Raw genomic sequence first — 23,184 nt, 5'->3', positions numbered from 1 at the left:
GGTCACCACCATGGGCAGGGTTGTCCCCAAGCCAGGACGTCCCCAGGCCCCTCATCCAGCAGGCTCAGCCCTGCCCCCAGTCTCTACACAGAGTCCTGGCTCGGGTTCCGACGAAGCTACATTCAGAGTCCATCTCTGCAGTGGTCTCGCTCTCACCTCAGATGCCAGGCTGTTGTAACTACTTCTGCCTCAGTTCCTCCTATTAACCTATTAACCCTGCCCGTTAACCTGCCCCTAGGCCTGAGGCCCTGCTGCCTCCTGCCGTTCACCTTGCTGGAGACTCCCGTGCTCTCCCTAACCCAGACACGGGGACCGGGGGGCCACGGAGACTTTACCTCTGACACTCTTCTGTGGTACTCCCCAGTCCTAGGCTCTGACTGCCCTTACTCGCCTGCACGTGTATATACCTCCAACTGCCTGTACCTGGCGCCTGCCTGGCTGGGCTTTCTCAGCCTCCTGCCCCATCCTGTTTGAGTCACCAGACCCTGTTTGTCCCTATCCAACACGGCACAGCCAATTCAACACACGACTACCTCAGAGGTAGTCGACATGAGCCCAGGGAAGGCTCATGTCTTTACAGTTGAATTCCCTTCAGATATGACTGTTCCCTAATTCACCCTGATTTTTTTTTTTTTCTTGAGGCACGCGGGCCTCTCACTGCTGTGGCCTCTCCCGCTGCGGAGCACAGGCTCCGGATGCACAGGCTCCGGACGCACAGGCCCATCGGCCATGGCTCACGGGCCCAGCCGCTCCGCGGCATGTGGGATCCTCCCAGACCGGGGCACGAACCCGTGTCCCCTGCATCGGCAGGCGGACTCCCAACCACTGCACCACCACGGAAGCCCTTCACCGATTTTAAAGCAATGAATCTTGCCCCACATTGACCTTGACTTCGGCACATGAAGCATTCATTCGTCCTGCATTTGCGGATTATCTATGGTGTGGCAGACACACTGCTGGGCCCAGGTGACGCGAGCAGGGGCTTGGCCCCAGAGCTCAGCCAAAGAGATGCGCACATAGCTCTGTAGTGCGGATTTCACCAACGGTTTGCGGAGGGAGCAGTGATTCCTGTCCTGGAAGGTAGAAGAGGGCCGTGGAGTGAAGGGAATGTTTTTATCCGGGGCCTTAAGGTCCGAGTTCATCTTCATTTTTCCTGGCAGATGCAGGAAGTCAGAAAGGAGAACATGAGCGAGGGCATGACGTTAGAATTTAGTATCAGTATTTTAGGAACAAAGAGTACAGTCGTCCAGAATGGATGGAACCTAGGTATACGTGGGCGTGTGGAGTTGAATTTGAGGCGAGAAGGGAAATTTGGATCCAATTTGAAGCAGTGCATGGGCTGCATTAGGGGGTAGAGAGCCAAGCAAAAAAGTCACTTGGAGCTCAAATGATTAATCACAAATTAATGTAATGAAGGCCTATTATAAGTCAACAGGGAGATGAGTTTGTTGAATTGTTCCTAATATATTGAGTTGTTAAAGGATTTGCATCCTCTTGGGATTTACATCCTGGCCCACTAACGAGGTCGAGCTCAGCCTCCCGTGTTCCAGTACTGAAGGCTCCAGTGCTTCCTCCTCTCTCCACACTCTCCATCAGAAGATGCCTTCAGAGAAGTGTCCGCATCAGCCATGGGTAGAAGCCTGCATATGTCAGCGTGATTTCTCTGCCAGCTGCAGACTTGCGTGGGCTTGTAGAATTGTTAGGACTTAGATAAGCTTGCCAAATTTTATCACTTTTCTGGAAAACATATGAGCACAAGACTGGAAACGTGGCCTTGGACTGGATTTGTGCCTTAATCCACCAGCATGCGGTGTCACTCGGTTCCTAAGATTAGACCCCTGTTACTTTTAAACATCTATCGAGATTAACCTTCTAACTGGCATCCTATTCACAGTGTTTAGTTTCTCTTAGAGAATTGTTTTGTCTTGTAACAGAATATTATCGAGGACATTATTCACCACGTTACAAAGTGTACTTTTTATAAAGATCCTCTTGCAAAAGTTCTATCAGGTCTTAGAAAAGTTGTGCTTCTCCTAAACAAATAGATTTTTTAAATCTTCTGAACATTGGATGAAGTAACTGATTCGATTTCCCTTTTGGATGAAGATACATTTGAAGGCCACCCTTAGCAAGAATATAGGATGTGTGATGTATAGCTTTAGTCTCTTTTCCAAACCCATTGTGGATCCCTTTACTTTTTCTACCCACTTCTAATTAATGTTACTGTGACTTTTTTTTTTTTTTTTTTTCCGGTACGCGGGCCTCTCACTGTTGTGGCCTCTCCCGTTGCGGAGCACAGCCTCCAGACGCACAGGCTCAGCGGCCATGGCCCACGGGCCCAGCCGCTCCGTGACATGTGGGATCTTCCCGGACTGGGGCACGAATCCGTGTCCCCCGCATCGGCAGGCGGACTCTCAACCACTGCGCCACCAGGGAAGCCCTGTTACTGTGACTTTTGTGTATCCAAATATTGCACCTTCAACCCTTTTTGGAACAAGGCACAAATAAACACACACACATACATACAGTCTGTTTAGAACAGTTGACTAAAGTAGAACCGTTTAATTGTACCCTTAGGTTTCTAATGAGCTTCTAGCTAAACACTTGAGAAGATGGCAGTACAGCCCTTCCCCCTGGTAGACAGAGCTAGTCTGGGAATCATTTCTAAGTCCTTAAAGATGGCAATCCTAAGTCAAACTCCACAAATGCACGTCCAAGCGTCGGACACACTCTTCTTTCAGATTTACCAGATTCCAGCATTACTAGGTCCTAACCATTGACCTTCTCTGTTTTGCCAAAATAACTTCTAAAGGCATTGCTTAGCCAACTCATTGATTTTTATTAAAAAAATGAAATTCTCTTTGATAAATCTTATTTTTTCTCCCCTGTCTCTGAGGAAGGAGACAGGGGAGAAAAACTAATAGTAATAGTAATGTGGCAGACAGAGGCTGCATTATTATTTAGGAAAAGTAGGTGGCTGAGGACATTTCTTCTCATTGATGAGTATATGTGAGTGTTGTCTCTCCCTCCTCTCAGCCTGGATTCTTTTTCTGGAGTTTGTGTTTTATGGCCCTGAGGTTACTTCCTTATTTTTGTAGCTGTGTACACTAATATTTCACTTCCACTTTGTTTCTAGATGAGAATGGAGGCGTTTGGTTTTAAGAAAAAGTAGGACTATTACACATGACCTTGGACTGTCTAAAGCAGCCACAGTTCATTGGTGGTTAAAAAATTAATAGACTATGCATAGAGAGGACTTTGTTTTCAGTATAGTAAACTGATAAGTTGGGACAGTGAACGAATCAAGTCAAAGTGTTGACCCTGAAATGGTAATAGTTTCCTTTGTTCTTAAGACTTAGGAGAGGGGTAGCTCTGTAAAAAGCAACCTTTCCTTTGGTACTGGTTGCTGCAATTAAGGCATTTGAATCAACTCTGAAATAAAGAGCAGATTGCCTACTATATAGGCTCAATCTACTTATTAGCTACTAATGGGTAGTGGTCCAGCCAATGACAGTAACAATGTTACACTGTTCCCCACATTCACACTAGTTAACAAGTATCTTAAACCAAGTCCTGGACATCAGGTTCTTCCTTTCCCCCTTCTTCTCTGCTCCATAGTACAGAGCCGCAACCGGCAGCTGAGAAGGACAGGATGAGGCCGGCAGCCCCGGCAGAAGGGAAAATTCTGTTGCTACAGCCAGTAACTTCTGCGTTCTGTGCTTCCCACCGAGCTCCCCAAGCCATATCCCCACAGCCCCTCAAACCACAGGCCTCTGCTGAGGCAGCACAGTCAGGAAGCTCAGACAGACCCTATGGCTGAGTCCAAGGGCAGAAATGAAACCCCTGGGGCTTGAGCAGGCAGAGCAAGGGCCCACCTGGGCCCCTCCTAGCGAGAGAACCATCTGCTATGTAGCCAGTGCAATAGGCTTCCACCATCCCCCTCACCTCCTGGGGCCAGCGTCAAGACACCCCCTCCATTGACTCTGGTGGGAGTGGGGCTCATCTCTGTCCTGCCCTGGCCCAGCCCACCCCTAGGTCTCTGCTGTCTGAGGGGACTTTTTGGACAGGTGGTCTAGATGGCAAGGTGACCTCCTCAGTGATGAGAAGTGTGTGACTTCTTACACTGTCAATAATAATAGCCAACCCTTTACATAGCCCTTGAATCTCACCACAATCCCGTGACACGGGTACTGCTGCTATTATTATTCTGATTTTAAGATGAGGAAACCAAGATCCAGAGAGGTTAAGTAACTTCTCTGATGACAACCAGCTTGTCGATAATAAAGCCACGAGTTGAGTCCAGGCAGTGAGGTGTGACTGCGTGCTTTTAACCCCTGCTCCACACACCTTTAAGCAAAAGATAATTAAGTCTGTACCACGTCTCTAAGTCTGCACCGCCGAACAGAATTTACAGTGTGTCTGACCAGTATGGAGCGTATGGTTAAATTTGGAGGTGAAATTTCGTTCTCACAGAAGTGACCCTTGGGTGTGAAAATTAGAATTAACCGAATAAATTCAAGCCAGCAGAAATTCTTTATCTAGGAGAGGTGGCCTTGGAGAACAACAGGACAGTTTCTTCCCTTTCATACGTCTCTCTGTGGCTACAGCGATTGGTGAATCGGGGCATTGCCACTTAAATATTTACTGAGCACCCATGGATTGGTGTTATAATGACTTGACCCCAGATTCATTTTCCTCCTCAAAATGTTCTTGTTAAAGAGTTTGACCACACAGTGGGCTCAGACCGCAGGGGATCTGCCCGGAGTCCCCAGTGTACAGAAGTCTAGAAAATAATTAAAAATCAGAATGTCCTCTAATTCAAAATCGAAAGGCATCCCCCTATCTGCCCTTGTGAAAATTGTGCGAGTTGGCCAATTAATGAGACTGTTGCCTGGGGTGAAGTCTGCCCCTAGCCTGTGTAATTGCCAAGAAATGAGAGAGACCTCAGTGGGTCCTAGGGATGAGCAAAAGAAAATGATTTCCGGACGTAAGTGGAATCATTAAGAATGCAAGGGCGCTAATGCACCACAGCCGCTTCCAGGGCGCAAGAGTTGCCTGGACCAAGGCAGGAACAGCCCAAATAGTGCTGAGTCTCCTGCTCTGTGGTAAGTAAGCAGGGAGGAGATGCAGAGTTCATCTCCCCTCCAGGTAGGGAAGGGAGAGGACTAACATTTACTGAATGCTCCTTATGTACCACCCTCTATGTTGAGCATTTTATATATATTGTCTGACTTAAAAAATGCCAGAATGGGGCTTCCCTGGTGGCGCAGTGGTTGAGAGTCCGCCTGCCGATGCAGGGGACACGGGTTCGTGCCCTGGTCTGGGAAGATCCCACATGCCGCGGAGCGGCTGGGCCCGTGAGCCATGGCCGCTGAGCCTGCGCGTCCGGAGCCTGTGCTCCGCAACGGGAGAGGCCACAACAGTGAGAAGCCCACGTACCAAAAAAAAAAAAAAAAAAAAAAAAAAAAAAAAAAAAAAAAAAAATGCCAGAATGGTCCATGGGTTTTTGTACCTGGACAGGGTGATGCGCACACAATCCAGTCTTGACATACAGAATGACACAGGCCTGACCCCCACTATCATTGGGGTTACCCTGCCACGTGCAGATGACACAGACAAGATCATCTAAAAGCAAAATCACTATTAAAATTTTGACTGGTAAACTTATATTCTTTATTCCTATGTAAGTATTTTGTGTCCATTTACCAAAATGGGATTGTACTGCATGTGGTGTTTCATACTTGCTTTTTAAAACTTGCTTTTACATCCTTATTAAATACTCTTCTACAGGATAATTCTAGTAGTTACAGAGCTATGTAGGTACTTTCATAAACCCTTTTTATCGATCTCCGAGTGTAGGATATTTAAGTTGCTTTCAAGTTTCCACAATGTTAAACAATGTTCTAATGAACATTCTTGTAGATAAATCACTGCAAAATTATCTAAATTTTTTAAAGGTAAATTCCTAGCCTGGAAATTGCTGGGTAAAAGGATTCTGACATTTTTTAAGTCAAGCTTATTGAAGCATAATTCAGAGAGAACGGAATTCAGCCTTTTCAGGTGTACAGTGCTTTGAATTTTGACAAAGTTATGTAACCACCACCACAATTAAGTTATATAACATTTATAAGTATTTTAAAGCTTTTGATGCATGTTGTCAGTCATCTGCTAGGAAAAGTATACCATCTACCATCTAGTCCCATCTACCATCAGGCTATGAAAGGTGAACATTAGAGATTATCCTTAAACATTTAAAAAAAAAAAAAAAGATTTTCCAATTTGGTATGTGAATGTTTCCATCTCATGTTCAGTTACATTTATTTGATTACTAATGAGGTTGCATATTTTTTCATATGTTTGCTATCTGGTTTTATGTCTTATAGTATGATATACTATATCTTTGGCCTACATTTCTAGCCCACTGTTTATCTCTTTCTTATTGCTTTGTAAGAGCTATCGGGGGCTAGGGATGAAGAAGTGATCTGTCATGTTGCAAATGTTTTCTGTTGTCATTTGCCTCTTTTAATATTGTTTATAGCTTTTTTTCCTCAAAAATTTGAAGTTTCCGTAATCTATCTTTTCCTTATGGATTCCACCTTGGAAATCAGCTTCAGAAAGTCCTTCCTTTCTCATTCCATGATTATTTAAATATTTTCCCTTCTTTCGAATTTATTTTGGTATATCACATGGGAGAAACTTTATTTTCCCCCCAAATTATGAGCCAGTTGTACCACCCCTGGTGATCAAATAATCTTTTCCCCCACTAATCTGAGTCACCTTTATTATATATTTAATATGTACTTAGATATGTCTCTGAACTTTCCATTGTGTTCCACAAAATTTCTTATCTTTTTTGGAGAAGAATAGGTACTATATCACAGTTTTAAATATTATAGTTTTATAATGTGCTTTAATATCTAGGATGGCAAGCACTGTTTTTCGTTACTATATTTTTTCAGAATGTTCTCTCAGGCCCTACTTATCCCAGATGAACTTAAAAACATATCTGGGTTTAAATATCCAATAGGAATTTTTATTCAATTTCATTATATTTATAGATTAATCTGAGAAAAATTTTTATCTTTATAATAGTTTTGTCACTGAGGAACATGCCATGTCACTCAACATGTTCAAGTTTTCTTTTACTTACTTCAGTAAATGTTTACAGTTTTTAAAAAATGGGTTCTGCATGTTTTGTGTATCTCAGGAATTTATGTATCTCAGGTGTTTATCTCAGGAATCATGGGGGTTTTGTTACCGTTATTCACAGCATCCTTCTTTTTACTTTCTAACTGGTTGCTCCTACTTATAGCATTCTATTTATTAATTTTATAAAAAGCTAGTTTAATAAAAACTAGTTACAATAGTATTTTAATTTTCTTCCCCTTCAGTGTTCCTAGAAGACAATGGTTATTTGTAAATACTGATGATTTTACCTTCACTCTTCTGATCTTATACATTTCTTTTTCCCAGACTCATTATTCAGAATGATTGTGACTGGTAATGTCAGATCATTCTTCACATCATTTCATTTTTGTCACATGTTAAACTACATGTTACTTTTATAAAAATCAAAAGTGTGTTTTTATCCAGTACCTTACGATGAACTACTCTTGCAAGTTTCTGATAAACCCTAGTTGCCTATGGAGTGTTATTCTCTTAACATTTTACTCAGTATTTTATTTGAAATATTTAAACCTGTAATCATTCATTTCAGTTTTCTTTAATATGCCATCTTCGCCAAATTATGATATTAAGGTTGGACTATTCTGATTTTGTAAAATTGGGAACCTTGCAACTTTTTCTTCATGTTGGAACAATTTAATTGGCATGAGCATGCCTGTTGCTTCAGAAGTGGGCTTAACTCACCTGTCACCTACTCCAAGGCTTTTAGAGAAGGCACCAGCCATAGCATTGTTGAAAGCCCTCTCTCACTCGGTATTCAGAATTTATTTTAAATTTCCAAAGGTCATTCAACAATTTTGAGAGTCAGACAATGAAAAACTAATTCATCTGTTTTCTTAGTATAGGACACATTGGAAAATAAAGATGAAAACTACCTAAATCTCAAACACCACATTTCCATCCCTTCTTTGGATTCCGTTAGCTCTTGGCAAACATTATTTATGCTTACATAAAGTTATGTGATGCCTGGCTGGTGTTCAAAAACTGACTCATTCCTCTTCAGGGACTACAGAAATTTCCACCCTCATTTGCCTAGAAAAGAGATGGAAGTAAAAAGAGTAAGAAATAAGATGAAACTTACTGTATCAGTTAGTTTTCCTTGAGCACACCCTGGGTGTATGCAACCAAACCACATTTCTTCAGAGATTATAAAAGCAGTCTGTGTTCTCAAGTTTTTCATCTGAGGCAGGGGACCTGCCTTGCTTGTGATGATTTCCTCGCAGGGACAGGATAATGTCATGTAAATTGCAAACCATCCTGCTGGTCTTCAGCCTACTTCGATGCCATAACAACAGTTAACAGCGTTTTCTTTCCCTTTATCCAGGATGTCTGCGTCAAGGCTTACCTAGCCCTTCGTCATCACACAAACCTACTGATCATCCTCTTCTCCATGATGTTGATGACAGGAATGCCCCAGTTAACCAGCAAAGAAGATATCGAATACATTCGGGACGCCCTGACAGTGGGGAAGAGCGAGGAGGATGCTAAAAAGTATTTTCTAGATCAGATTGAAGTTTGCAGAGACAAAGGATGGACTGTGCAGTTTAACTGGTTCCTACATCTTGTTCTTGGCATCAAACAAGGGGAGAAACATTCTGCCTAATACTTTGGGCTAGAATTTAAAAGCTTTAGATCTGTACGGCGGTCATCAAACTTGATTTAAAATGTCCTAGGACATTATGAAAGCTGCCACTTGAGAAATATAGCTTTCTCTAGCTGAACTCTTCACTGGAGAAAAATATTGGCACGTCTGATTGTTTAGGTGATGTTCAATTTCAGCCTTATTTGCAGGTTTGTTTTTTTCTCATTTGTCTCCATGATGTTGGAGAACATTCTAAGTTTAAACAGCCTAATTCCTCCCTCATTGTGGCTGATGTTTTGACTATCATACTATTGAGTACTTCTGGAAATTCTTTAGAGTAATTGGTAACATCTCTTTTCATCTGGGCTTCTTCTCAATTTGGGTTATCCTTGTGTTTCTCAAACTCTTTTCAGAAGAAAAAAATATGATCATTGTAACCTTTGTCTCATTCCGTAAATGACGCTTCCGAACAGCCCCTCCATGGCTGCAGATGTTAGTGATGTGCTAAAAGTAAGCAAAGCAAGCTAGTCTTTTCAGGGTCTTTTGTAGTTAGGTTCTCTTACCACTGAGACTCACAAACACAAAATGGAACATCTGAACCTTTGCGCCCTGGCCCTTCTCCGCTGGTCTGGTTCCAGGGTTAAGAAGAGCAAAATTTGTCTCAACTCTGCCCACAGAGCAAACTTTCAAGTGCAATTATGATAGCCTGCTCAGCACAGAAACAGGAAATAACTAAAGGGACTCATATGGGGCCTTTATATTTCCCCCCCACACTGCCTCTCTTCTTCTTCACTTTCCACATTCTCACAGCTCTTTATGCAGAGTTGTGAAACCTTCAAGAATACCTTTACCCTAGAACTCAAAATTAGTTGAAAAGAATTTCTCCTCTAGGGATACTAGAATTTTAGGTACTTATTTGTAAAGATGTTTGCTGGAGCTTTTAAAAAGTACATTATTAAAGGAGACATTCCTGAAATTATGGATGTTTCCAAATGCCTTCATTTCAAATTTTGGTCTCAGCAGTTTTTTCTTTCTTTTTTAATGGAAGAAGATATTTAATACCTAAAACAGTTCTCCAAGTTAGGAAGAACACTACTTGCCCTAAGCATCTTGCAGTTTAAAGGACTTTTACACTCCAACACATTCTTCACATTTTCTAAAAGTAATTCAAATGTCTTCTTTAAAATCTATTTTCATCTCTTAAATATTTTCTATTTATTGGAAGTGTTAACAGAGAAAGATCATTAAATTATTTATAAAATATCTTAAAATGACCTATAGTTAATACTTGACCTAGAAATAACTCTGTTAATGGTGTCTATGTTTTAAGTTTAATGAGATATAAATATATATTTAATTTTTAAGTTTTCTAAATAGATACCTGTTGGACTTTGGTGTAGCCCAAACCTTTCCTTTTGAGTATGCAAAAGCCCAGTGGTTCTTAACTCTGGCTGCAAATCAGAATCACCAGGGTTACTTTAAAAATGTACCCGGCCTGAGCACCCACCTCAGCTTGTAATCCATTAGTTTGGGATGAGGCCCAGACATCAGTGTTCGCCTAAGTACTCCAGGTGATTCTAATATGCAAGCAGGGTTCAAAAGCCCTGCACGACCCTTGAAGGTGCAGGTGACACTGCTTCCTTTTCTACTGATCCTTTTCCCAGCTCCTAAGGTATCCAGAAAAAGCTCCTCTTCCTTGACAACTCATCCTTTTAAAATTACACTTATCACTCTGTACAGAGGACCATGCCTGTAATGAAATATTTATTCCTCTGTGTTAATGGAGAATAGACATTTTGTAGCATTTTTAAACCAACTATTCCCCACCATTCTTTTTTTTTTTTTTTTTTTGCGGTACGCGGGCCTCTCACTGTTGTGGCCTCTCCCGTTGCGGAGCACAGGCTTCGGATGCGCAGGCTCAGCGGCCATGGCTCACGGGCCCAGCCGCTCCGCGGCATGTGGGATCTTCCCGGCCCGGGGCACGAACCCGTGTCTCCTGCATCGGCAGGCGGACTCCCAACCACTGCGCCACCAGGGAAGCCCCCCACCATTCTTTTGAGGAACAAAAGGAATGATGCTTTCTCATTCAGAAGAGGATGTTTCTTTGTTCTTACATAGCACAGTCAAGCTCAGACCTTGCACGAATTCCACTTGTTATTTGAGTTGCTCAAGAAATCATCTTAATGACAGAAGAATGACAGAGGATTGTATTTATATTTAACCTATTGGTGCATGTGTGTACAAATTTGCTCTTCCAAAGAACAAGTTCTTTTGTTACGCTGTTTTGTATATATATGTGTCACATTGGGGTTGATTCTTCCATATTCGAGTGAAGGTACAATTTTAACTCTGTAGACATACAAATAAACAAAAATCACCTTTGTGTGCTTCCCTCATCATCCCCAATGACCCACAACTTCTGTATCTTTGAAAATGTGGTAGAACCTGGGTCATCTTGCTATCGGGAGGAGATGTTGGGGAACTGCGCCTACTCTATCTTCAGTGCCAGATGAAAACAGAGATCACAAGTCAGATGGTTCAGGTCAAAGCAGCTTATATGTGTATCCAGGATGGGTTACATAATTTGCAAACCCAGGGCAAAATGAAAACACAGGGGCCGTGGTTCACAAATCATTACAAAATTCAAGACAGCAACAGCAGAGCACTAAACCTTCTGAGCGTGCGTCACTACCCAGCTCACAAGCCCATGGAGCTGACACTGGGCACGTGTGAACGATGGCTTTGGTGCTCAGCTTACATTTAGACCACACCTGTGTGAGTGCAGGTTAACGTTCCAGATCAAAATGTTGCTTCTGCTCTAATTGAAATACCTCATCTCTACGGCTGTACGTGAAGTCCTAAAACACAGGCCCATGGCTTTGGAACTGGAACTATGGCCACTAAAGGAAAGCAAAGGGGATACTGTAGCCCTAGTCCCACATGACTGCGTTTGACTGGCTTTGGTGATTCTTCGGTGAGAGTAGGGGGAAGTGGAAACTGCAATAAAATATATCAACTCCTAGAGCAAACTCTTAATTTTAAAAAATTAACTTTGTTAAATATATCATTTACAAGAGTCGAATTATTTTTTAAAGAAAGGTTAGATGTCGGAATTCTGTACAATTTGGAGGCTGTTAGTGCTATATAAATGGAAATTAGTTATTTTTGGAAATGAGTCTGAAATATAATTTAGAAAGTAAGTTTCTGCAGCAAATCCTGGCCTTTATGTGGTAAGTGAGGCTCTCTTTGACTTGTGAGATAAATTGTCAATTATATTTTACTATGTAAAGAAAAAAGAAATTTGGATTTTTAAAGTTTCTGCTGTATTATTTTCTGTTTAATCCAACCGAATAATTCAGGTCATGAAATCTGGTTCTAGTCTGGGTGCTTGTCTGCATTTGCCAAAAACTCATCTTCAGGACAGATGCTGGGGAACTAAAGCACACACCTTAGCTTAAGTGAGCCCAGAGAGCTAGCCACTCCCTCTTCCGGACAGTCTCATCCTCCCCACTTGCATTTATATTTTCATTGCAAATTGTTAAATGTAAATTTAAATAAAAGAAGGAATCTGACATTGTGTGTTCTCTGCATACATTTTTCAATGTCTGAAGGTTCAGATATTCCTAAAATTCAAATTTTCTTTCAAGGAATCTTTACTGAGTGCCCACTACTTACTAGACACTGTGTGATGTATTGGAGATGGCCAACGATATCCAATACTAGACCAACCCAGTCCCAGTCCTTAAAAAGTTTATAATTTGCTGGTGAGAGTAGACACTTCATGATGGGGGTTGCTGTGGGTTACATTGCGTCCCCCCAAAACATATGTTGAAGTCCTAACCCCTGGTATCTGTGAATGTGACCTTGTTTGGAAATAAGGTCTACAGATGTAATCAAATTAAGATGAAGTGGGCCTTACATGTACCTGGACAAAACTGTAATTCAAAAAGATACATGAACCCCTATGTCCATAGCAGCACTATTTACAATAGCCAAAACATGGAAACAACCTAAATGTCCATCGACAGATGAATGGATAAAGAAGATGTGGCACATGTATACAATGGAATACTACTCAGCCACAAAAAATGAAATAAGGCCATTTGCAGCAACATGGCTGCAACTAGAGATTCTCATACTAAGCGAAGTAAGTCAGACAGAGAAAGACAAATACTGTATTATATCACTTATATGTGGGACCTAAAACATGACACAAATGAACTTACCTATGAAAAAGACTCACAGACATAGAGAACAGACTTGTGGTTGCCAAGGGGGAGGGGGGTAGGGGAGGGGTGGACTGGAAATTTGGGATTAGCAGATGCAAACTATTATATATAGAATGGATAAACAACAAGGTCCTACTGTATAGCACAGGGAACTATATTCAGTATCCTGTGATAAACCATAATGGAAAAGAATATTAAAAAAAGAATGTAAAAATTTTTTAAATAAAAATAAAAAAGATGAGGTGGGGGCTTCCCTGGTGGCACAGTGGTTGTGAGTCCGCCTGCCGAGGCTGGGGACACAAGTTCGTGCCCCGGTCTGGGAAGATTCCACATGCCGCAGAGCGGCTGGGCCCATGAACCATGGCCGCTGAGCCTGCGCATCCGGAGCCTGTGCTCCGCAACGGCAGAGGCCACAGCAGTGAGAGGCCCGCGTACTGCAAAGAAAATAAAAAAAAGATGAGGTGGGCCCTAATCCATTATGAGTGGTATACTTAACAGAAGGGAAGGAAGAATGCCTTGTGACGGAGGTAGAGATTATAATCATGTGTCTACAAGCCCCAGGAACTCCTGGGGCTACCAGAAGGTAGAACAGGAAAGGAAGCCTCCTCCCCTAGAAGCTTCCAAGGGAGCATGGCCCTGCCAATGCCTTGGTTTCAAACTTTCTAGCCTCCAGAGCTGTGAGAGAATACATATCTATTGTTTTAAGCCATTCAGTTGGTGATTCTTTGTTATGGTATCCCTAGAAAACTAATACAGTGTCAATAATGAAAATTTTTGTGGGGGTTTTTTGGGGGTTAGGGGATCACACAGTTTAGGTAAGTAAAACTGTTTGATATTTTCTGCTGTTACCAACAAGATTGAATTGTGAGCAAAATACATAACAGAGTGCTAATATTCTTAATATATTAAAAATTTATAATAATTCAGTAAGTAAAAGATAAATACCTCATTGGAAAATATTCAATTCACACACAGAAAATGCATTGTGGCCATTAAGCATATGACAGCAGACCCCAAATCACTGTTGATTAAACAAATGCAAATTAAAACCTAAGTTCCTCTTCCCCATTAGATAAGCAAATATTGGTAATGCCCAGAGTTCGTGATACGTTGAAAGAGCAGTCTATCACACTGTTGAAAGCAGAGTATGTTGGTAAATTCATGCCTGGTATTTTGTCAAAATTTAGAAAATGAAGAAGGTATCTATTCTCTGAGCCAGCAAGTCCACATCCAAGAATTTATCCTTCAGAAATTCTTGGACAAGTACGCAAAGACTTATGGATAAAAACAGTTGCCTGCACTCTTTGTAATAACCAAAAATTGGAAACAACTGAAAAGCCCCTCCTGAATAGCACACTGATTAAATCCTATCCATATGCTGGACTGCAGTGAAGCCCTTGAAAAGGCAGATCAAAATCTATTGACATTCAGGTACATCTATGACCTGCTGAGGAGTGAAACAAGGTGGTTACAGGACAGTGTTACATCAAAGTTACGTTCAAGCTAACATGTAGGTTTGCACATGCATTAAAGGCTGGGGGATATACTCACACCAAACGGTTAGTAGTGATTTTTTTTTTTTACCTTGCATTCATTTTTTCTCTTGCATTTTGGGTAATTTGACTTTCTATTAGTTGAATTTCTTAACAAGGGATGAAAAATTAAGTCTTTCAGTTTTGGGGAAAAAATGCAGTCTGCATGATAATCTTATCCTTTAGCTTACATGGAGCCTCATTAAAAGCTCAGAAAATTTTGTTTCTCAGAGGGAAAATAATCATGTAAAGTCAATAATTATCAAGCACTGACATCAAAGCTGTTGTTGGAATTTCTTGGCATCAAGACGACAATGGCGAAGTCTCCTGTCTTACAGGACCCTGCCTGATTGTGATCTGTTTACGCTAAGGCTGTCAGTGCTTTTGGAGGGGGGCCTCCAGCGCTGCTCTCTTCAATCATTAAGCAATGCTTTGCCCGGCTCAGTTCTTCTCAGCTCTTCAAACCTGTGCAGCCCGTGTGGCCATGCTGAGCTCTCTAGCTCATGGTTAAGGCTCCCCTTGGAGGTGCAAACTGCCTCATTTTCACTTCTCATGAATGTCAGATTTTTTTTTCCTACATGTTTGCTTATTAGTGCAGCTTAAATCTCACTACCTGCTGCTTTGGTAAGAATTTTCTCTTCTGGGAGCTGGGCTCTGAGTCTGAGTTCATCACGCACGGGTTGATCTAACTTGGAGGATGTAATGGGGATGGGGACCTGCCAAGGAACATAAAATCCCCTTGCAGCACCTCAGAAGCACTCCTCTGTGTTTCACAGCAGATGGCCAGTCATCGGAGAAGTTTTATACTCAGAGAATGAAACTCAGGATTCTTTTGATTACACTGAAGAGGTAAAATAGGTCCCTACTGTCTGCAGAGATGCACCCACCATTACCTCCACCGTTTCCAGCCACGTGCAAGGTCTGTGGCTGAACAGCACCTCCCATCGCCAGATGTATAACACCAGCTGTTAGGGACCAGCTGGGCCTCCCACCCAGCAGCTTGCCTTTGCATCATCACCAAGCACCTGTGCTACAAAACAACCGGCCTGTGGCTACTGAGGGCTTCCACTGGGGAAATCCCATGTCCACAAACCACTGCCAAACCGCTGACCTCTCTCCAACTCATGGTTCTGGAAACCAGAGAAGATAATTATTGGAAGCACCTCCTTGCTTAGACAATCATTCTTTTTTTTTTTTTTTTTTTTGCGGTACGTGGGCCTCTCACCGTCGTGGCCTCTCCCGTTGCGGAGCACAGGCTCCGGACGCGCAGACTCAGCGGCCATGGCCCACAAGCCCAGCTGCTCCGCGGCATGTGGGATCCTCCCGGACCGGGGCACGAACCCGTGTCCCCTGCACTGGCAGGCCGACTCCCAACCACTGCGCCACCAGGGAAGCCCTAGGCAATCATTCTTCACGGTGACAGAGAATATTCTGCAGGTTTCGTTGGGTAGATGTTTTTGACTCCTTTAATCTATGGAGACTGAAAGGAGTCTGAGCCTTGAGAGCTCCTAGTGGAAATGCTGGACGATTAGCCAGTACCTTGGCGGTAATCCTTTCGAGAGTCTGTGCCAGATGTTGCAGGAGAAGTCTGGAGTAGGTGCGGCAGTAAAGAGAGTAGTTAAGTGGCTTTGGCATTAGACCATTCCAAATTCAAGGACTGATTGTCACTTGAAAAAACTGTCTAATCTCTCTAAATGTCAGCCCTCTCCTCTGTAAACTGGGAGGACAGCAGTACCTCATTTGCAGGATTACTGTGCAGATGAAATGAAATAATGAAAGTGAAGCATTAAGTAGAGTGTCTGGCTCTACATTACTGTTATTGCTCAATAAATGAAAGCTGCCCTTTCTCTGCTCCTTTTCAAGGAAGGCTGAAGAATCTTGAGAAATCGAAATGAAACGTTCAATTGGCATCATCCTTGGAGTAAATACTCCTCAGGAGTATTTACAGTGATGGAAATCTTAACACCTTTCTAAGTATGGTGTCTTCCGAGTAGGACTTCAAAGGAGAAATAATTTCTATTCTATGCCAACATCAGATACCAAGGAAATCTAAATAGCATCTTTCTCTGATGAGTTATTCTAATCAATGGAACTTAGTCCCTGGGTTCTTCTGAGCCTAAAGCGAGTCAGACCAACTGGAATCAACTGGCAAGGCTACTAATTCCTATTTACCTTTTTCCACCAGCTTTATTGAAGATTAATTTACATAAAATAAAATTTACCACGTTAAATGTGCAATTTGATGAGTTTTGACAAATGTATATACCCATGTATCTACCACCACAATCAAAATACAGAACCGTTCCATCATTCGAATGTTCTCTCATGCTTCTTCGTAGTCAATACCCTCCCATCTCTCCACTGAAATGTTTCTATCACTAGTTTTGTCTTTCTAGAATTTCATATAAATGGAAACATAGAGTATGTGGTCTTCTGTGCCTGGCTTCTTCCACATAGCATAATGCTTTTGAGATTTATCTATATTGCCTAATAAAATATAATTTAGGAAGGCTCACTTTCTGGACCGATTTTGAAGTTCACTCTAGAGCCAAAAAAACCCACAAAACTCTCTCTCCCTGCAAACCAGCTTTCCTCCAGTTGGTTGAGCAGTAACTAAGCAGGGCTGCCTCTCAGCTCTCCTCTGGTTTGATGGTCTAGTTTAAACCTCCAGCATCTTTGAGGTCCAATTAAATTGCATTAAAGGTTACGACTGGGGCTTCCCTGGTGGTGCAGTGGTTGAGAGTCCGCCTGCCGATGCAGGGGACACGGGTTCGTGCCCCAGTCCAGGAGGATCCCACGTGCCGCGGAGCGGCTGGGCCTGTGACCCATGGCCGCGGGGCCTGCGCATCTGGAACCTGTGCTCCGCAACAGGAGAGGCCACAACAGTGAGAGGCCCGCGTACCGCAAAAAACAAAAACAAAAACAAAAACAAAAACGTTACGACTGGCTCAGCTTTGGTCAGGTGTCCACCTCAGGGCCAATCAGTTATGATTAGGGATGTGGGGGTGACATGGTGAAAACGTGGATGCCAAGATTTATCCCTACTACACTGGAAACAAGGGCAGGGTAACAGGCTAAGTTTCTGAAAGTCTTTGGCCATGAATGGAGATATGTAGGTATAGAAATATTTTGGTCAAGTTTTCGGATTTTCTTGCTTGAATATATCTTTGCATATTAAAAAACATACATAAAGACATTCTATTGTATTCACATTTTCTACATAGCCTAACATAGGATCTAACTGGTAGGACACAACTACTGAATGCAAACATCACTATCATTAATTAGTAGCCATCACAATAACAGGGAAGAAAGGCAATTCAACCAAGTCAAGTTAATCTTCTCTATCTTTCACCGCACAGATGAACCCAGGTCATTTACTTCTCTCCAGCTAAGTATGCAGCTGACATTTAGTGAAGGAAGCATAAAGAACGATTTCTGACTATGTGGGTGTGTTTCATGCAAACACTCTTCTTCGGCAGCTTCTGACTTCAAACGAGAACTCCAAGCACCAGCAGGCACGTTTAGTGCTCAGTATATTTAAGAAAAAAAGAATGGAAGTTATATTGTTTCCCTGGAAACCTTTTCTAAAGAAACTTGCACATGCACCTTCTCAAGAAGCAGGTGCTGCAGCCTGGGAATTCTCCCCCTGACCCCTTGCCCACGCCATCTATTAAAGGGTCAAGTCCAGGGCTTCTCAGCTGTAGCTCTAGGAGCAGTGACTGGGCTTATTTGCTTAAGGTTATGTAGTATCAAGACTTTCTTTACTGGCTGGTTCTATGAGAAAGATTCTCCCAGGTAGCTTTCGGCATCTTTTGAAGCATTTGCCAGTTCTGGCTTACCAAAGGGAAGTGGAAGAAGTCCTATAGTGTATATCAGAATGGGCGGTGGGGATTCCTCAGGCAACAGGAGGAGATAGCTCACTGATTATCATTAGTTATTTGAATTCAAATTCCCAATGCTCTCATGTTCAGATTAGATAAAAATGGCCTGGAAAAGAGCCATGCATATTTGGTGTCAGTTCCAGGACCTTTTTCAATAGCTATGATCTAATAGAGCTCTTGGGTAGAGTTACAAAGACAAACAAACCCAACCTATCAGATCTTGCATAATTTTAGGAAATTATTGATACGTTGATTCCCAAAGTGCCACAGGAGCAAGGTTGAGGACGATTCCTACTTGGCTCGAAGGGATATAATGTGAACCAGGAGACTTACATAAGTAAGTCCTCCCACTGTAGCACTTCACCGTCCTCTTCCTGTTTCCTCCCCTTCCCACCTTCGTAACAACCAGGGCTGTTATCTGGAAGAAATCAGCCTGCCTCTTTAACCTTTTCCTCTAATTTAGGGATGCTTATCTTGGGAGGTCCATGTTATTTCTTCTTTGGGAACTCTTGACATCTTAAGGCATCAGCTCAGTATCTTGGTTTCAGGGTCCTCCCCCATGTCCAACATCAACAGAACAAATGAAAAGCAAGCAAATCACACAGGGAAAGAGGGTATCATTCTAAGATATGGAAGAAACTGCATGACTCTAATAGGTCAGGAGTACAACTATAACAGTGACTAGTTGTGGAGAGACAAGAGGAAGAATTGTTAGCCAGAACAGCACTTACTCCAGACCCCTTATTAAGCAAGGCCTCCAAAACAATAGCCCCATTTCCACCTGAAGTCATCCTCACCACTCAGGATGCCATGAGGTCAAGCCTGAATGTATCCAATTGACTTTCACGATAATGTCCTTTCTCTTTCAACGTGATTATCAAACATGTATGTGCCAGGATCCATGGAAAATCTTCAAAATTCAGAATTAATAACAGACAATTCCTTCAGAGACAGAGTAATTAGGTCTCCTGCCTGTATCTTTTCCTGGCTCACATTTAGGAAAAAAATCACATCGCCTAATGAATCTGGATAAAGTAGTATGTAGGAAAAACTTTCTTGCAGCAACTTGGCTTTTCAAATATTCTAAAACACAAGAGCTCAAGTTCTTCAAATGTTTATCACTGATGAATGATTGTTACCCTTCCTAGCCTTTGCTCTTCTTAGAAGGAAAATAGAGCCAGCAACCCAAATTAACATAGGATTTGTGCAAGCAAGAGCCACCATCAGCTCACCTGCAAAATTCAATAAAGGCTCATCATTTTCTCAGCAGCCCTGCCCTCTAAGTTCAATCCTCTGTTTCTGCGAATCACAAGTGAAATATGCTATTGATTCATAACTAAAAGCTGCATTCCCTTTTTCTCAGATTTCCTGGAACTCTCTTAAAATTTTATATTTATCTCAGTGAAATATGTAGGGCATATTTTGAATTTTTGGAATATTTTGCCTTTACCAAGTATGTCAATTGACTCGAGAATACTTTGAATTTACACAGTTTTGGATAGAAAAACTGCAGAACAGAATCAAAGATTTCAGAATGTCTAATTAATTGGACTAAATAATCAAACGGCTGATATTGTGACAACTAGAATTACTAGGATCTAAATATATTCAGATTTTTAAAAATTATCTCATGAACTTTCCTTAGACAACCACAAAATACACCACAGACACCAGCAGATCTAACATCCATGAGTTCAATTACTGATGGGTAACTCTAAAGATCTATGGTATGTATTAACTGATTTTTTTTTTTGTAGGAAAGCAACTTGGAACCCAAGCTGTGAGGCTCATATAAGGAGGTGAGGCATTCAGCTCATGAGCGAGTCTTTCTGACCCATCACATCCACATCTCTACAATCCTTTTGGGTGTCCATCAAAAGCGTATACAAGTGTGATGTAGCGTCACTTGTTTGTTGCTTTGTGTGTTTAGTAGTTGTCTGTGTTATGCTTTTACAGTCCATTTACAGTTGTCTGTGTTATGCTTTTAAAGTCCATTTATTCACGTGTGCAACAAAAATTAGTATGAGTTAGTCATTGGGGATTCTGCAGTGAACAAATACAGGGCAAGTCCCTGTTCTCATGGACCTGCATGGTATGGTAGAGATAAAAAGTAAACGAATGAGGTAATTACAGATTGTAATGTGTCATTAAGGAAATAAACAAGGTGATTTGTTACCAAGTAAATGCAGCAGGACAACCATATATAGATGGGTCAGGAAGGGCCTTGTGGGGAATTAACATCAGAGTCAAGACTTGAAGTAAGAGAATTAGGACGCCAGCCCTTAGTTAATTATCAGCTGTTGCTGGAGAAAATTAAGTACCTGTAGAAATAGATGATGCCATTCACCTATTCCAGGGGTACTTGAGCGTCAGAAACCATCTATGGGATGAATACGATATGTTTAAATGACTGCATTGTGCATCTGCTTTTTGATGACATATTTCAGTCGTTAGGATAAAACAAAGACACTGCTTGGGCTATAATGTGTTATTTCATTAGCACAGTCTACTTAGAACAAAAAATAAATCTTGCAGCTATTTGTGCTACCAGCATAAGTTTACCTTACAGCAAAAGTAAATTAAATGTACAAAATTCAAATGTATTTCTATACATTTGCAATAAACAACCTGAAAAAGAAATAAAGAAAAAATTTGATTTATAATAACATCCAAAGGAATAAAGCACTTAGGAATAAATTTAACAAGGAGTGCAAAACTTATGCTCTGAAAACTATAAAAACATTATTAAGGGCTTCCCTGGTGGCGCAGTGATTGAGAGTCCGCCTGCCGATGCAGGGGACATGGGTTCGTGCCCCGGTCCGGGAGGATCCCACATGCCGTGGAGCGGCTGGGTCCGTGAGCCACGGCCACTGAGCCTGTGCGTCCGGCGCCTGTGCTCCGCAACGGGAGAGGCCACAACAGTGAGAGGCCCGTGTACCGCAAAAAAAAAAAAAAAAAAAAAATTATTAAAAGAAATTAAAGAATACCTAAATAAATGGAGAAGCATCCACACTCATGGATCAGAAGATAACATTGTTAAGGTGGCAATACTCCCCAAACTGTTCTACAGAATCAAGACAATGTTCAGGAAAATCCCAGCTGGCTCTGTTGTAGAAATTGACAAGCTAATTCTAATTATGGAAATGCAAGGGATTCAGAATAGCTAAAACAATTCCAAAAGAGAAAAACAAGGCTGGAAGACTTAACATTTCTCAATTTCAAAACTTAACTACAGAGGTACGGTAATCAATACCATGTGATACTGACATAAGAATAGTCACATAGATCAACGGACTAGAATTAAGAGTCCAATTTAAGAATGAGCAAAGGATATGAATAGATAGTTCTCTAAAGAAAATATGAAATAGTCAATAAGCACATGAAAAGATGCTCAACATCATTAGCCATCAGGGAAATGTAAATCAAACACTCAATGAAATACCATTTCCTACCCACTAGGACAGTTAATCAAAAAGAAAATAATGAGGGCTTCCCTGGTGGCGCAGTGGTTGGGAGTCCGCCTGCCGATTCAGGGGACACGGTTCGTGCCCCGGTCCGGGAAGATCCCACGTGCCGCGGAGCGGCGGGGCCCGTGAGCCATGGCTGCTGAGCCTGCGCGTCCGGAGCCTGTGCTCCATGACGGGAGAGGCCACAACAGTGAGAGGCCTGCGTACCGCAAAAAAAACAAAAAGAGAGAATAATGAGCGTTGCTGAGGATGTGGAGGAATTGAAACCCTCATACACTACTGGTGGGAATGTAAAATGGCACAGCTGCTTTGCAAAACAGTCTGATGGTTCCTCAAAAGATTAAACATCAAGTTCCTATATGACCCAGCAATTCCACTCTTAGTTATATATCAAGAGGAATGAAAACTATGTCCACATAAAAACTAGTACAAAATGTTCATAACAGCATTATTCATAACAGGCAAAAATTAGAAACACAGAATTCACCACTTGATGAATGGATTAAAACGTGGTGTACAACTGAATACTATTCAGCAACGAAAAGAATAAAGTACTCTTATGCTACAGCATGGATGAACCTTGAAAACATCATACCAAGTTTATGTGAAACAAGCCAGTCACAAAAGGCACATATTGTATGATTTCGTTTATGTTAAATGTCCAGATTTGGCAAATCTATAGACAGAAAGTAGATTGGTGGTTACCCAGGCCTGGGGCAGGGCGTGGTAGAGGAGTGACTATCCGTGGTTATGGGGTTTCTTTTTGAGGCGATGAAAATGTACTAAAATTGGTTGCAATGACGGTTACACAACTCTGTTGCTATACTTTAAATGGGTGAATTGTATGGTATGTAAATTATATCTCAATAAAACTTTTATATTTAAAAATGGTAAATCAAAGAGAATGTTTGTATGTGTATAACTGAGACACTTTGCTGTACAGCAGAGACCGGTACAACATTGGAAATCAACTATACTTCAATAAAAATAGATAGATAGATAGATAAATGCAAATTGGAGATAATGCCAGGAAAATCAATGCTCCTATCATTGAAACTTAAGATCAGAAGAGTCAACAATTTACTAAGTCAGCTTACCTATCTTGTTTTCAGGTGTGACCTCTGTGTAATGACACTAGATGAAAATCTGTTCTGTTTACTGGCCCTTAAGAAAAAAAGCACACACGAGGTGCCTCAATAAACCACTCCAGTTCTGACAGCAACTCCAGGAACCAACAGAGTCTTCCCTAAGGCCAACCTCACATTAGATTTTAGACTAACATTAATCTCTTTCTATTGTAGAACG

The 23,184-nt window shown here is 41.7% G+C and overlaps 1 protein-coding gene across 3 annotated transcripts in view; it reads left to right on the top strand.

Moving 5' to 3' along the window:
- PIK3CG (phosphatidylinositol-4,5-bisphosphate 3-kinase catalytic subunit gamma) overlaps nt 1-9,529 on the top strand; it is a 33,830-nt gene extending 24,301 nt beyond the window's left edge. For all 3 annotated transcript variants that reach the window (XM_060019847.1, XM_060019848.1, XM_060019849.1), the window contains exon 11: nt 8,510-9,529. In XM_060019847.1, the coding sequence (XP_059875830.1) occupies nt 8,510-8,788 (279 nt within the window). In that variant the 3' untranslated portion in view covers nt 8,789-9,529. The remainder of the gene's footprint in view (nt 1-8,509) is intronic.
- The last annotated feature ends 13,655 nt before the right edge of the window (nt 9,530-23,184 follow it).

Source organism: Delphinus delphis, chromosome 9, assembly GCF_949987515.2.
Source record: "Delphinus delphis chromosome 9, mDelDel1.2, whole genome shotgun sequence".
NCBI lineage: Eukaryota > Metazoa > Chordata > Mammalia > Artiodactyla > Delphinidae > Delphinus > Delphinus delphis.
Note: the sequence above shows the minus strand (reverse complement) of the source record. Positions and strands in the feature narration are given on the sequence as shown.